This window comes from Engystomops pustulosus, chromosome 3, assembly GCF_040894005.1.
Source record: "Engystomops pustulosus chromosome 3, aEngPut4.maternal, whole genome shotgun sequence".
Classification (NCBI taxonomy): domain Eukaryota; kingdom Metazoa; phylum Chordata; class Amphibia; order Anura; family Leptodactylidae; genus Engystomops; species Engystomops pustulosus.
This window is the reverse complement of record NC_092413.1, coordinates 36,549,588-36,563,784: the sequence shown is the minus strand read 5'-3', so window position 1 is coordinate 36,563,784 and position 14,197 is coordinate 36,549,588. Positions and strand designations below refer to the sequence as shown.

General features: G+C 39.3%; 1 protein-coding gene across 5 annotated transcripts in view; it reads left to right on the top strand.

The window, feature by feature from the left end:
- PLCB4 (phospholipase C beta 4) overlaps positions 1 to 14,197 on the top strand; it is a 233,484-nt gene that overhangs the window by 210,412 nt on the left and 8,875 nt on the right. For all 5 annotated transcript variants that reach the window (XM_072140486.1, XM_072140488.1, XM_072140487.1 and 2 more), the window contains 4 exons: positions 8,114 to 8,289; positions 8,404 to 8,505; positions 9,416 to 9,473; positions 13,805 to 13,891. In XM_072140486.1, the coding sequence (XP_071996587.1) occupies positions 8,114 to 8,289; positions 8,404 to 8,505; positions 9,416 to 9,473; positions 13,805 to 13,891 (423 nt within the window). The remainder of the gene's footprint in view (positions 1 to 8,113; positions 8,290 to 8,403; positions 8,506 to 9,415; positions 9,474 to 13,804; positions 13,892 to 14,197) is intronic.

Genomic DNA, 14,197 nt, shown 5'->3' with positions numbered 1-14,197 from the left:
GCGGATCTCCGCTCCCCGTGATATCTTCGAAAGAGCCGAGGCTGTCTCGTTTTAACCCATTCATTACAATGTACTATCAGCACATTGTAATGTATGAGGATGAAAATCCACATACACTGCCGTACTGTACTATGGCAGTATATGATAGGATCGATCAGACAACCTAGGGGTACAGTACCCTAGGGATTCTGAAAAACAGTAAAAGTCAAAATGAAAAAAAATTATAATAAAAAATCTAAAAATTCAAATCACCCCCCTTTCCCTAGAACTGATATAACTATTAATAAACAGTAAAAATCATAAACACATTGGGGCAAATTTAGTTACCCGGTCCATTTGCAATCCAGCGGAGCGTTCTCTGAGGTGGATTCGGGTCCGGCCGGGATTCACTAAGGTAGTTCCTCCAACGTCCACCAGGTTGCGCTGCTGCACTGAAGACCATCGGAATGCACTGAAGTTCACCAAGCCATCGTGGGTGAAAGTAAGCCGACACTTTATTTTTTTGTAAATGCGGCGGTTTTTCCGATTCCGTTGGGTTTTTTTACGGCCACGCCCCCCCCCTACCCCTTATACAGGGAAAATCTTGCAAAACGGAAAAATTCGGTTAACCCGTCGCAAAAACGCTAATCAGGCCCTTAGTAAATGACCCATATTAGGTATTGCCGCGTCCAAAAATGCCTGATCTATCAAAAAATAATAACGGTTTTTCACTGTGTTTAACCCCGTAACGGAAAATAGCACTTATCTATAATAAGTGATCAAAAAGTCGCACAGTCCTAAAAATGATAGCAATGAAAACGCCATCAAAAGACGCAAAAAGTGACACCACCCACAGCACCAAAGTATGAAAAAGTTATTGGCGCCAGAAGATGGCAAAATAAAAAAATATATTTTTGTGCAGGAGGTTTTAATTTTTGTAAATGTATGAAAACATTTATAAAACCTATACAAATTTGGTATCCCCGTAATCGTACTGACCCAAAGAATAGAGTAGACATGTCATTTTGGGCGTACAGTGAAATCCAAGAAAATGGTGCAAATGCGTTTTTTCAACATTTTCACTGCATTTGGAATTTTTTTCCCACTTCCCAGTACACGACATGGAATTAAAATTAAATACAGACACTATGAAGTGCAATTTGTTACGCAGAAAATAAGCCGTCACAGAGCTCTTTATGTGGAAAAATAAAAAAGTTATAGATTTTTGAAGGTGGTGAGTGAAAAATGGAAGTGAAAAAAACTAAAAAGGGCCAGGTCGTTAAGGGGTTAAAGGATTATTTTTAAAGGTTTTAGCCATGCTTTACATGCTGTAAACTTAAATTTTACCCAGATGCCTCCAAACAATCCCCAGCTGACTGTTTTCTGGGAAAAATCATCAATTAATGTTAATGAAATTTAGAAAAATCGTAGCTGCTTAAAAATAAAAGGAGAAATGTATTTTTATCCTGAGAGCTTAAATTGGGCGCATCTTTTAAAGGTTAACAAATACCCTGCCAATTTTGTGCAGAGCTGTAATACAAACAGGCGGACAGAAATAATCATCTTTCAAGTATTTTACACACCGCAGGATGTCTTCTTTTTCTATAAAAACAGTTATGTAAGTGGTTATTTTTATTTGATTAGGTCCCAGAGAGCCTCTATAATATGACTATCTCCCTGATGAATCACATTCTAATTATATCTGATGGAAGAAAAGGCCGTGACCTTATTTGATGTTTGGGTATGGCGGCTACATTCATAATGTATAAGCAATTAAAGCCGCTGGTAGGCTCAATAGTGCTAAGTCAAGTCAGACAAAAACACGTTTCATTCTATTATGATCTATTGCTATGGTAGAGGGTGGCTCTGATTAGACCCCATTGACTATATGATCTGCGGAGTAACTCTTTATGATTAGTTGGATTCATTCACAGATACAGCTGTTGCTTTACTATCTGTAGTATGTGTCATGGGTTAAGTCTGTACGTTGAATTGTACAGCGTTATGATCAGTGGTTGAGAGTAAGGGGGTTATAATGACATTGCTCCATTCATTTACCTATGTGTACAGTACAGATGACACAATATAACCATTAGAGACATATAGGAAAAACATCTCATGAGGTAGCATCACAAAATCATGTTTTTATTCCATTTTTATTTCAAGAGTGGTCATCTTGTGCCACACATATCATACAAAGAGTGATTATGAGGAAGGACAAATCTGTATGCCATCCACCTAAAGGCGTTTCTCAACTTAGGAGGTTATCCCCAATCAACAGGATAGGGGATAACTTTTCCATTAGAAAATACAATGATCAGAACAACCTGTAGTACAACTGAGCTGGTGCAATGAAATATATCAACAACCCAGCAAGAAAAACAGAATGCACCAAAGACTGCTGAACTATCACAATTAAGTAAATTTTATTTGAGTCCAAACAGAAACAAAAAATAGCACATACATTTAAAACATGTAATGTACATGGAATACGACTGGAGACCGTGATGTGGGACAACACAGTGCTACCCCCTGCAAAACACTCAGTGGTGCAAAAACATTCCTACCACACAGAATCCGCACAACATGTATGTCGGTCAGTTGTCTATAAGGCAAATACACATGTGTCCTAGTATTAAGGGTCAAACGGATATCAGTTTCTAAAGTGCTAGTGCACAACCAGCAAATTGCCCCAGAGCACGTTTGAAAAAATTGTCCAAAAGGAGGTAAACTAAGGCACCACGCGTTTCGTCGCACTGGGCGACTTCCTCATACCCGTGAGGAAGTCGCCCAGTGCAACGAAACGCGCGGGGAGCCTCATACCCCTGCCTTTCCCTCCACCTGTATGCCTGCCTCTCAGCACTTTACCGGGTAACTTGCAAATTTGTGCCTTGGTTTACCTCCCTATGGACAATTTTTTCAAACGTACTGGTTGTGTACTAGCACTTTAGAAACTGATATCTGTTTGACCCTTAATACTAGGACACATGTGTATTTGCCTTAAAGACAACTGACCAACATACATGTTGTGCGGATTCTGTGGTAGGAATGTTTTTGCACCACTGAGTGTTTTGCAGGGGGTAGCACTGTGTTGACCCACACCACGGTCTCCAGTCGTATTCCATGAACATTACATGTTTTAAATGCTTTTAAATATATGTGCTATTTTTCATTGCTGTTTGGACTCAAATAAAATTTACTTAATTGTGATAGTTGAGCAGTCTTTGGTGCATTCTGTTTTTCTTGTTGGGTTGTTGATAGGGGATAACTTTGTAATTAAAGGGGTTATGACAATTGGGACCCCCACTGATCATGATACCTCCCAGCAATTAGGAGGGTGAGAAACCTGTTCTATTTAATGGGTAGAGCGGGACGAGCATGCCCCTTGCCATTTCATTCATTCCTATGAGATTGGACGGAGAAAGACAAGTTCTGGTTGCTTGCTTGACCTGCTCTTTCATCCATTAATGAGAACGAAATCCCTGTTCTACTAATTGCTGGGGCGTCTGGTTCTCATGAATATTGGGGGACCCATCTGTCAAACCCTCACAGCTTAGGGACATATCCCCTATCCTGTGGATTGGGGAGAACGTCCTAAATTTGGACATTCCCTTTAAATAGCAAAGCTTGCAGTCTGCTAAAGTGACCAAGGCAGTCCTAATGTGATTACGATCCTTCTGATTTTAGGTCTTCTGACCATAAAAAGGGCTAGGCTAACACTGACATTAACACAAGTACTAGTTTATGGTAGGGTATACACAAGAATAAAAATAGGAACCTTTATTCTCTGGTATTAAGGATGGTGAAGGCTATACATGTTGGTTTTATAAGACTAAGTTCACACTTGCATTAGTCAGGTTCTGTTGGGCCCAGTTCACACCTGCCGTTATCACCTTCCGTCACAAATAAAGTAAGTCTGACTGATCCATTACAATGTCCTTTGATTTAAGTAGACTTTTAATGGATTCCATTGACCACTTCCATTAGGTTTTCGTTATTTGAGACGGAAAAAAAAACACTGCAGCTTCTGTCCAATTTTCTGATCAACAGGAGCGTTAATGCATGTGGTGCAAACCAAAGCCTTTAAAACTCCATTGAAATCAATGGACATTCTAGTGGGCTTATAATACTATCGTCTTACTGACAGATGATAAAAACGGATCTACGGATAACGGTCCAAAAAAAAGTTTGAGTTGGGGCTTAGTCCTTCCATTATCAATAGTGGAAAAAGTTATAGTAAGAAAATAACATTTTTTGTTGCCTTCTTTATATTGAAGTCTATAAGGAACAAAAGGCGATTGAAGGAAAATAGTAACATTCTCCTTAAACGGAAAGTGTAACAGATACTGCTTATACCCAATTTTATTTAATATATTTATGTAAAATAAAATACAGTAGATGGCTCCCATTTTGGTACCTTATGAAAATTTAGTGTGGAACCTGTCAGCAGAAATTGACCAAATTAACCACTACCAATGTGTTGTCAAAAATATTAATACCTTCAAGATCATGTTTCTTTTACTCCCCAGCACAGAAGCATCATCCAGAAAATCAAATTGAAGTGAACTGTAAATTGATTCTATAAAATCACAAAGGCAACCGCACTGAAGTCAAGCTCACCCCACTGATGCCTCTGGAGTCTCTGGATGATGCCACCTTGCTGGGCAATAAAAGAAACATGATCTGGAAGGTGTTAATATGCTTGACACCATACCAGTCGTGGTGTATCAGGACAATTTCTGCCAATAGGTTCCCTTTAAGCTATGCATCAACAAATGCAAAAACAAACTATATAGAAAAACCGAGAATCCTTAAAGGGAACTGGTCACTACATTTTTCACATATGCAGCTTGTGACACGTTTCCATAGAGCCCTATTATGTAAATGCCAACCTTCATTAGCTAAAAATTGTTTCCCTCACATCCAAATAAAATTAACTTTGTTCTCTTACCTGGCATACAGCTGGGAGTCATAGGGGACATCGCCTCCTCGGCCCAGTCCAGCTGCTCCTCCCCACACCCTATCCCTCTTCTCCCCATTCAGCACTTCATGTCATGTGATCAGGGTGATGTCATCTAAGATCCTTTTCCCCCTAACATTTCTAAAATCTACCCCAGGAGAGGACGACCATGAAGGAATGCTGTGATTCCATGTGATCAGATACATACATGGGTTAGATTTTGCAAATGTAAAGGAATAAAGGGCCTTAGATAAATTGCAACCATGGAAAGGAAAAATTTAGGATTAGGGCAATTTTGGGTGGGTTAATTTAAATGGCAGGTTCACTTTAATCACCAAGTGTTTTTTTTTTTTTTAAATGGTGACATTTTGTTGTGGACATTTATGCATCACATACTCTGGTCAAGAAGGGGGTTAAACTTTGGGCCTTAGCACCAGTGATTTTCTAAATTTTCTAGAATAGGTTTACAGCCCTTTGTGATCCTTGGCTTCTTCTGATATTAATAAGCCCTTACTGTATTAACCTTTCAACTATTGACATTTGTTGTGCGAATATGAAATGTCACTAAGACGGTGGTATGCACATAATAATGTATGGTAATCGTACTGAAGTCTTTACTTATCAGTAAGGCCCTCACTCCTATTGTTCCATATGACTGCTTGTACTCTGTAATGTAATATTATATTTGTATATGTCCCCTATGAGTTGTAAGGAGCTATGGAATTTGATGGTGCTATATTAATAAGGATTATCATTATTTTTTTATTAAGAGTATTATTTAGAAAGAATATTTCATGAATATCACCTGAAGAACTATAGTAGTGACTATATACAAATATATATTATGTTGCTGAAATCAGGACATCTACTTTTTGCTGCTATACCAGACACCAGTTTAGTGACATTGAATATTGACTTTTGGCCACGGATGGTCTTCAAAATAAGGGGTGGGGTTGTATATGGCAGTTTTTGCCTCAGGAGATCTGTTAGTTATGTTCCTTTTGATATTAGGCATTCATACTGTACCCAATGCCTAAAGTGGCCAAATGACCATCAAGAATGGGAGATGGGATCAGAGAGGGGCATGATCTATACGGTATATGTGCCATACCAATCTCACCTTAGTGGAAGCTTTAGAGCCGTCCACTGAGTATCTTAAAGTGTTTGTTATGGCAAAATCACAAAATCTCTTTTCGAGCTTGCACAATTATTGGCTGAACACTTCCTACTGTACCCCAGGTTGTTCACACGAAACGCAGAGCAGACAGAGTGTAGGAGTCATGAGTGGGACCAAGCTGGCGTACTAATTAATTAAGATTTTAGATGTGTCAATAATGGAAAGTATTGTACTTTTAGAGTTTTTTGTGGAGGAAATTACACATTTGTCAATATTCTATGTGCTGCTGCTGTTATCATTGTGTATAATTAGGATTTAGGAGAGAGGCATAATTACCAAATTACCCGCAAGTCAATAAGAACTTATATCTTTAGTGAAAACCTACAGTATTCTTATGTCTTCAAACTCTCAACCTGTATATAGTAGAAAACAGTGTAGGACAATTAGGGAATAGGCTTTGGTTTTTATCCTTATGTAAAGGATTTGTTATGGTAATATGGTGGCCAAGACATAAGATCAAAGTAAGTCATACCCACCACTTTTTACATGAATTGTAACATGCTTGAACCTTAATTCTGGGTGCAGGTAAGTAAGAGCGGAGTGGCACTGAACACCTATTGTGAATTAATACCAAAATTTGCAGACTGTAACGTGGCATCAAGGCTCATAGTGGAAGACTCTAGAGTGTTCTCGTAGGGAGTCCATATGGAATGCGACCGCGCCTCTTACTGTTCTACGTAATACAGTTTCTTGTTGCCTGATTGTCTGGGTGCCACCTTCTTGATATCTTCTTGATAAATTTTAATGTTTATTAGAATAGTTGGACTGTTGTCTACCAGAGCTAACACTTTGGCAAGAATTAATAGTGTTACATAGGCTACCGAAAGATGTAGGCACGTATTTATAGGTGTGCAGGATAAGGGAAATAAAGACATTGTAGAAAACTTGTAATAGTGAGCCATAGTCTACTGTTATGGTAAATACACCATAAATACATGTTTTGCTTAGAAAAGGTCCTTTAGAGCATTGGTTATGGGAACCATTAAAGTAGCATTTTCAATAAATGCTCATCACCAGGAAAAATCTGTACATAGCGCCTATTCAGATCAAAATGAGCAGATTATGGTTACAGTATTTTTCGGACTATAAGGCACCATCAATAAATGCCTGCTAAAACGTCTAGGTTCATATATAAGGCGCACTGGAGTATAAGGCGCACCTGATTATAAGGATGAATGACCAGCAGGTGGCAGACCTGTGCATAGTTCAAGGCAGCTGTTGTCTGTAAGTATGGTTCATATATAAGGCGCACTGGACTATAAGGCGCACCTTTGATTTCTGATAAAATCAAAGGATTTTTAGTGCTTCTTATAGTCCGAAAAATACGGTATGTACAGAACAGTGCCGAGTGGTGACCGTTAAGTGATATTTATTGGATGGAGAAGACCCTCCATAGAAGCAAGTGAATGTTTTGATTTTTTTTTAACTATTTAGCAAGTTCTGCCCCCTCAGATATTTTTTCAGTAGGTAATATGTGTGTTATTGACCGCATAAAAACTCCCTGTAGGTAAAGTATAGTCTATCTCCCCTTTTGAAGCTAAGATAGAGAGCATTTAAGTAGCAAAATCATGGAAAATCCAGAACTGCATCCATTCCTTGATTTACATCTCATATTGAGTTCCTTACTGAGGCTGTATTGGGCATGCTCTATCAATGTAAGACTGACAGTGATGGATGGCTCTGCAAAGGAGCGGAGTTGCGGAGAGAACTAAGTTAAGCCTTGTTATTTTCATAACACCTGGAGCCCATTAAAAGAATGTCCTCGTCTTGGACAAACCCTTAAAGACTTTGAAAAGTACAGCTTAAACCACAGTGCATCCTTGTTTCTAATAATGAAGTTCAAAACCTTTTTTGAAGAACCTTTAAAGCTATAAAAATAACAAAAATCCATTGAGCGGAGAAAAAGTTTATAAGTGTAATTGGTCAGAAAAACCTTCTGCGAGGCGTGTGGTCAAACTGTCCATCTTTAACCAGACAGTACATTTCTGTCCCACCAGGTGAAAGAAATTGTAGGCCAACATACGAAAGAGTGGTCTGAATTGCTCAATACACAATCTGCTGAGGTACAAGATCTCCAAGATCTACATTTAGGTCAACAATGCGATCTCCTCAAGAAACTGCTGATCACCGTCCAAGAACAACAGATACAACAGCTAAAGCTCTCACATGACCGGTATGCAGATTGAACCGAGTCTTAATTTAGAGTTTCCAATCCCTTATTGCTTTTACTTAATAAACTTTACAATATCATCAACAGAAAATATAATCTATTCTTTTATATTAACAGAGAGAGCAAGGAGATGAGAGCCAATCAAGCGAAAATTTCCATGGAAAACAGCAAAGCCATAAGCCAGGATAAATCTATCAAAAACAAAGCTGAACGTGAAAGGTTTGTACCTGTAAATCGTTACAGTTCTAAAGATGGCTAAATATTTTGCTATGCAAAATGGCCATTTTTGGATTTGCATTCATATTTACTATGCATTTAATATCTAAATTATCCCATTAGGACATCATAGAGATCTTTTGACTTTACAAAAAGTGCCCATTTTATTTTTTCCCAGAAACTGTACCACTCTTTTTTTTAACATAACATGCACACAACCCTTGTTTTTGTCCATGTGCCCTTGATTTTGTTTATTGCTTTTACTATTTATGCACTATTGCACCTGAACGAGTTTTTCATAGATCCATCTGGAGGCTGTAGATAGATATCTCAGGTCCTGTTTCTGCCCATGTTTGCATCTCGGGCTAAGAACATGAAAAATAAGGATGCCACACAGGTGTCATCCATGTACCATCAGTTTATAGGTAATATAATTATGTGACCACTGACAAGGTTGGGACAAGCTGGTGACATCATTTCCCAGCCTTTCATTTATTTGTGTATCCAAAAAAACAGATGACAAATGCAGCTAGCCCTAGACTGTGTTTGAAATGAAAACTTTGCCTCATTTACTGTAAGTAAATAGACTTCCACTGAATTACCTGCCACAAACTGTGGTCAATGGTCGGGAGCTTTCCACTTATTAAAAGTACTACAATTTGAGTGTGCTTAAGAGTCACATAGTGGTACACAATTATTGTCCATGAAACTCTTTATTTATAATAAGACCATCTGAGATCAGACAGTTGTAAACCCTGTTTAGCATTTGAGCAGCCATTACAAGTCTCTACCACCAATCAGGGATAGTGTTGGCTTTGTTAGTATTCATGCACTTTGTTTCTTTATGTTTATTGCACGGGGAGCTGCACGCTTTTCATTATGCCTCCTTTTATATTCCTTTGATCATTTGTAGGCGAGTGAGGGAATTGAACAGCAGCAACACAAAGAAATTCCTTGAAGAAAGAAAAAGAGTAAGTAGACATGAGTCACTATCTTGTCATCCGGTGCTTACCGCTTGTTTATCACATGATCCATCTTGGAGCCTATTCCTCCTCCTCCTCCGCCTGCCTTCATTAACTAATAGGTGGTTAAGAGGTTGTGTTCTTTTTATATCAAAATACACCTACACCAACCCACCAGATCATTGAGAAAGACAATTGCCTTTTTGAATTTCTCTTGACAACTGGTTGATAAAATGAATGTTCTGCACCTTATGCAGAACAAACTAATTATTGTTTTTGTTAATAAGAAAGGTTCATATTAGGTAAAAGAAAGGCAAAAATGGGATATGGCAGCTCACCACTCTGGAACACCGGACTAATTTAATTTTCGGATGCACGGGAAACAGGTCGGAAGATTAAAAATATAATATTATCTCATGTAGATGAAAAAATATAAATTCAGGAAATGTGAGGGGCATCAATCCATCTGACTCGTCGCCATCCTTAGTTGTAGCCTAAATTGTGAAGTGGGTTAAAAAAAATACTCAGTTTACTAAAACCCTGCAACCGCCTTAGTGTATGCTATGTCTCTTTCAGAACAAACATAAAATGCCCACTAAGCTTATGACTGGCCATAGCAGTGACCTGTCTAAGCCAGTTGGCCATATTAGCATTTCGTAATAGTCAAGTGATGACCAGGAAGTAGAGACCAGTAGTGTGGCATTAGTAGAAAGTTGGTGCGATACTGCCATTTCCTAAATTGTTTTCAACTGACTCTGAGTCTTGCTACCCATTTTGATCCAACACAACCCTCCTCTGAAAGACAAAATGAAAAGAGTATATATCATTGAAGTGTAAGGACAGTTGGCCGATGATAGCTCATCTATTAGATATCCACCTTAGAAACAAAGGTCCTGTGGACTCCAGCTATTGAAACAGACCCACTTTCGTGAACCATCAATGCCGGCTATATCATGGTCGTCATGGGAGAGGAGAGGTGGGACTGATACTTGGACAATTCTCTGTTCTATTCTACAGTTGAAAGAAACATGTAGAAGTAAAAGGTTAGAGGATAAGAACACATTTACCCCGTGCCTACCAGTTCCTGTGTCACTTTGGTACTGTAAGTTTAGGACCCTGAACCCAAAAGGTCACAGGCACGACTCTTCCAATGGATGGCCCCCCTCAGACACAGAAAGCCACTTCCCTGACTTCACTTCATGTGTTGTTGTTGTTTGGTCCAAGGACGCCACTCATTGGATGAAGCAGGTCCTATGAACCTTCCAGTAGTGGTGCAGGCCTAAAAACTGGAAGTACTATTTTACGCTTAAACCTTGTCAGAAGGTTTAGACCACATTGGCAATTGTCCATAATCATTATTTTGAGCAGCTTGTCCTCTGTTTTCATGGTGTGATGTTCTACAATAACAATAATTTATAGTGTAGTACAAATGATGGGATCAGCTAGGTGATCATTGCCCTGTTCATACATGAACACTCATTTGTTCAGTCATAAGATAATGTAAAAGGACTGTTTTGTAGGTAAGATGTAATGAAACGGATTCGCTGAAATGCAAATGCAAATAAATAAATAAAAAGTAAAAAAATATAAGAAGTAAAAAACATAGTTTTGTATGGTTGCAACATACAGCAGTAATTAGTGTTCTGTCATATAGAGGAGCATAAGATTTTGTTCACATTATGTTTCCTCCCCTCCTACTTTGTCTTTGTATCTATGGATGTCATTGGAGACAGATCTAAGAGTTTTAGATCGAACAAAGCACAGCTTACACTTTGATTAGCTACAAAATTTGTCAAAGAAAATATCCAGAATCAATGGCCCCCCTGCACATTTCATCCCTACTGATTTATAATATATAAGATAAAGGAGAAGAACATAATGAGAACTAAGTCATATTATAGCCATACCTTCTGAGGGCTTTAAAGGGGACCTGCAGCACCTAGTGCTAATTCTTGTATTTTCTATAATATAGAACTTTTTTGTACAAACAATATCCTGTACAGTCCCTATATTTTTCCTCTCAGGAACTGGTTGTTACCATTTATTAATGGCTGGGCGAGAATAGACAGTGTCAGTGCGTAACTTACAGTCATTATGTAGTGCATGGAATTTATACACACTTTTAACATTTTTTCATTAAAAAAACCTGCAGCATAAAATGATTTAAGCTCTGGGTTAAGAAACTAAACTAAACTCAGCTTTCTCGCTGATAATGCATGGACTGGAAATATTTAAGCTAGAAATAACGGGTGCAGATTGACACGCTACCAGGTGTGTGGATGAATAGATGGGAGTTGTGGCCTTTAAGTAGGGCTATAGGTTACAACCCCAAAAGAGTATGTTCATCAAGCCAAGCACTTGCAGGTCGAACAGAGACTTGTCAGCATTAAAAAATGTGCAGACGTGAACCTTAGGTTCTGCGTAACCCAAAAATTTGGTGTCTTCCTTGCCAATCACAGCCATGCCTAGTTGCTAGGGGCATAAAGCTGCCTGATAGGTTGTTCTGCAGTCAGTCTAGCAACATGTCTAGGTCATGCAAGGCTTCCAAATGGAGGACACCAAACCTAAGGTTTGAGTCCGCTTATCTCTAGGCAGCATGTATATTGGTCCCCCACTCTTCTTCTTTACTCTTGAACTGGAAATAAAGTGATCATCCTGTAAGATAGGTGATGCTTGTGGGTCGCCGTATACCCAGCTGTATCTTCAAGATGCCATAGAGCAGGAGTGGCAGACTCATTTTCCCCAGTGGCCACATCAGTCTTGTGGTTTCCTTAAAGGGGCCGAATGTCATTTTATTACTGTAGAAATGTACCTACACAAGCTGCTTAATAGTTACATTCATACAGCATTACTACAACAATCAGCCATTTGAGGGAAACCACAGATCTGAACATATTGTTAAATTACCTGAGACACCGCCCTGGAAAGTATCTGCCCCTACAGTAACCAATAGTCACCAATTAGAGTAACCAATAGAGTACCACCACAGCAGCCAGAGTTCCCTGCAGATACACCAATATGCCCACCATAGCTGCCAGAGTGCCACCGTAGCTGTCAGAGTGCACCCATAATAGCCAGTGTTCCCCCCATATTAGCCTTAGAGCCCCCTACAGCAGTAAGCAAACCCGATGTATGTCTCACTGTGGAAGAAAAAACATTTACTAACCTTTCCCCGCTTTCCTGATAGCTACTCTGTCCTCTTGTTGACTCCTGTGTGCAATGGCTGTACGCATCAGCAACAAAGCTGGCAGATTCGTTTTGATCATCACGTCTGCCAGCTTAAGGGTCGGCACGTACGGATGCCGTACAAATGATTAAAGAAGAAGACTGTGGCTTTCAGGGTAGCGGGGAAATTTGAGTATTGGAGTACCCTGCCCCTATGTTGCTTTCCCGACTAGCGCAGCATAAGGACAGAGAGCCAAAGCTGGATAACACAAAGCCTTGTGTTTTATACCCTAAAGCTTCTTGCACATGAACATTATATGCTCTTAGGCTGCAAACAGGCCAAATTACCCAAACCCAGACAGAAATAGGGCCTTCGCTCTAATTTGCTACATGAACAGTCTTCTCGCTCATGAAATTGTGGAAAAACACAGCTGTGGTTATGTGTCCATAGAAAAACATGTGGTAGCTATGTACATTGTGGCTGTGTACATTGTGCCTACAGCTATTGAATTGTATATGTGCATCTCACCACCCACGTTTTAAAGGAAATCTATCATCAAAATCAAGTATGATAAACCAGGGACACTTACTTATAGATTCAGGCACCGTGACTATGCTAATCTTCTTATATTTGTTATCCATCAAGTTTTACAATTATGCTAATGAGCCAAAAGGGCTACGCTAGCCCCTCTGTAATCTGGCTCTACAGGCTTTTCCACTGTCTGACCCTCCCCCCTGCTTACTCAGCGCTAGTGCAGTGAGCACTTCCCAGCAGGGGGGAGGGTGAGACAGTGTAACAGCTCAGTCTGAAATAATCAATAAGATTACTTTAACACTTTCTGCAGTGTGAGGGTTTCTGAGTGAAGGGTTTGAAGGCCATATCTGCTGTACATATACACTATATAGATGTATAATACACATGAATATGTGCTCAGAATGAAAACAACCTGTTGATCTCGAGCAGCAGACACAGCACCAAACATAATTCCAGGTTTAGTGTTGCCATGACGACTCTCCGAGCCTGTCAGTATTCTACTTAGGCAAATGTCTTTTTTTCCGACACTTCTAACTACAAAATAACAGGCTACAATTGTTGTTAAATGGAAAATGGTGAAAGTCTTAATTTTGCCCTTCATTAATAACGGTGACATATAAAGTTTTCTACTTTCCTTTAGTTGGCAATGAAACAATCTAAGGAAATGGACCAGTTGAAGAAAGCGCAGCTGGAACATTTGGAAATGTTGGAGAAACAGAATGAACAGGTATAGTGGTCTGAAGCTGAGATTCTCTACTGGTGGATATATATCCACATCGTGAATACACTACAAGACCAGCTGTATGCAAACTCCTATTGTAATTACAGACATCTTGACTCGTTGTCATTCCTTATGGCTTCCCACAGATGTGAGTGCTCATCTAGGAGTGAGGTACAACTTGGGATTATTCAGTTTAGAAAGAAGACGACTGAGGGGAGACCTCATTACAATGTACAAATACCTGAACGGACAGTACAAGGATCTCTCCAAAGATCTTTTTATACCTCGGCCTGTGACCAGGACAAGGGGGCA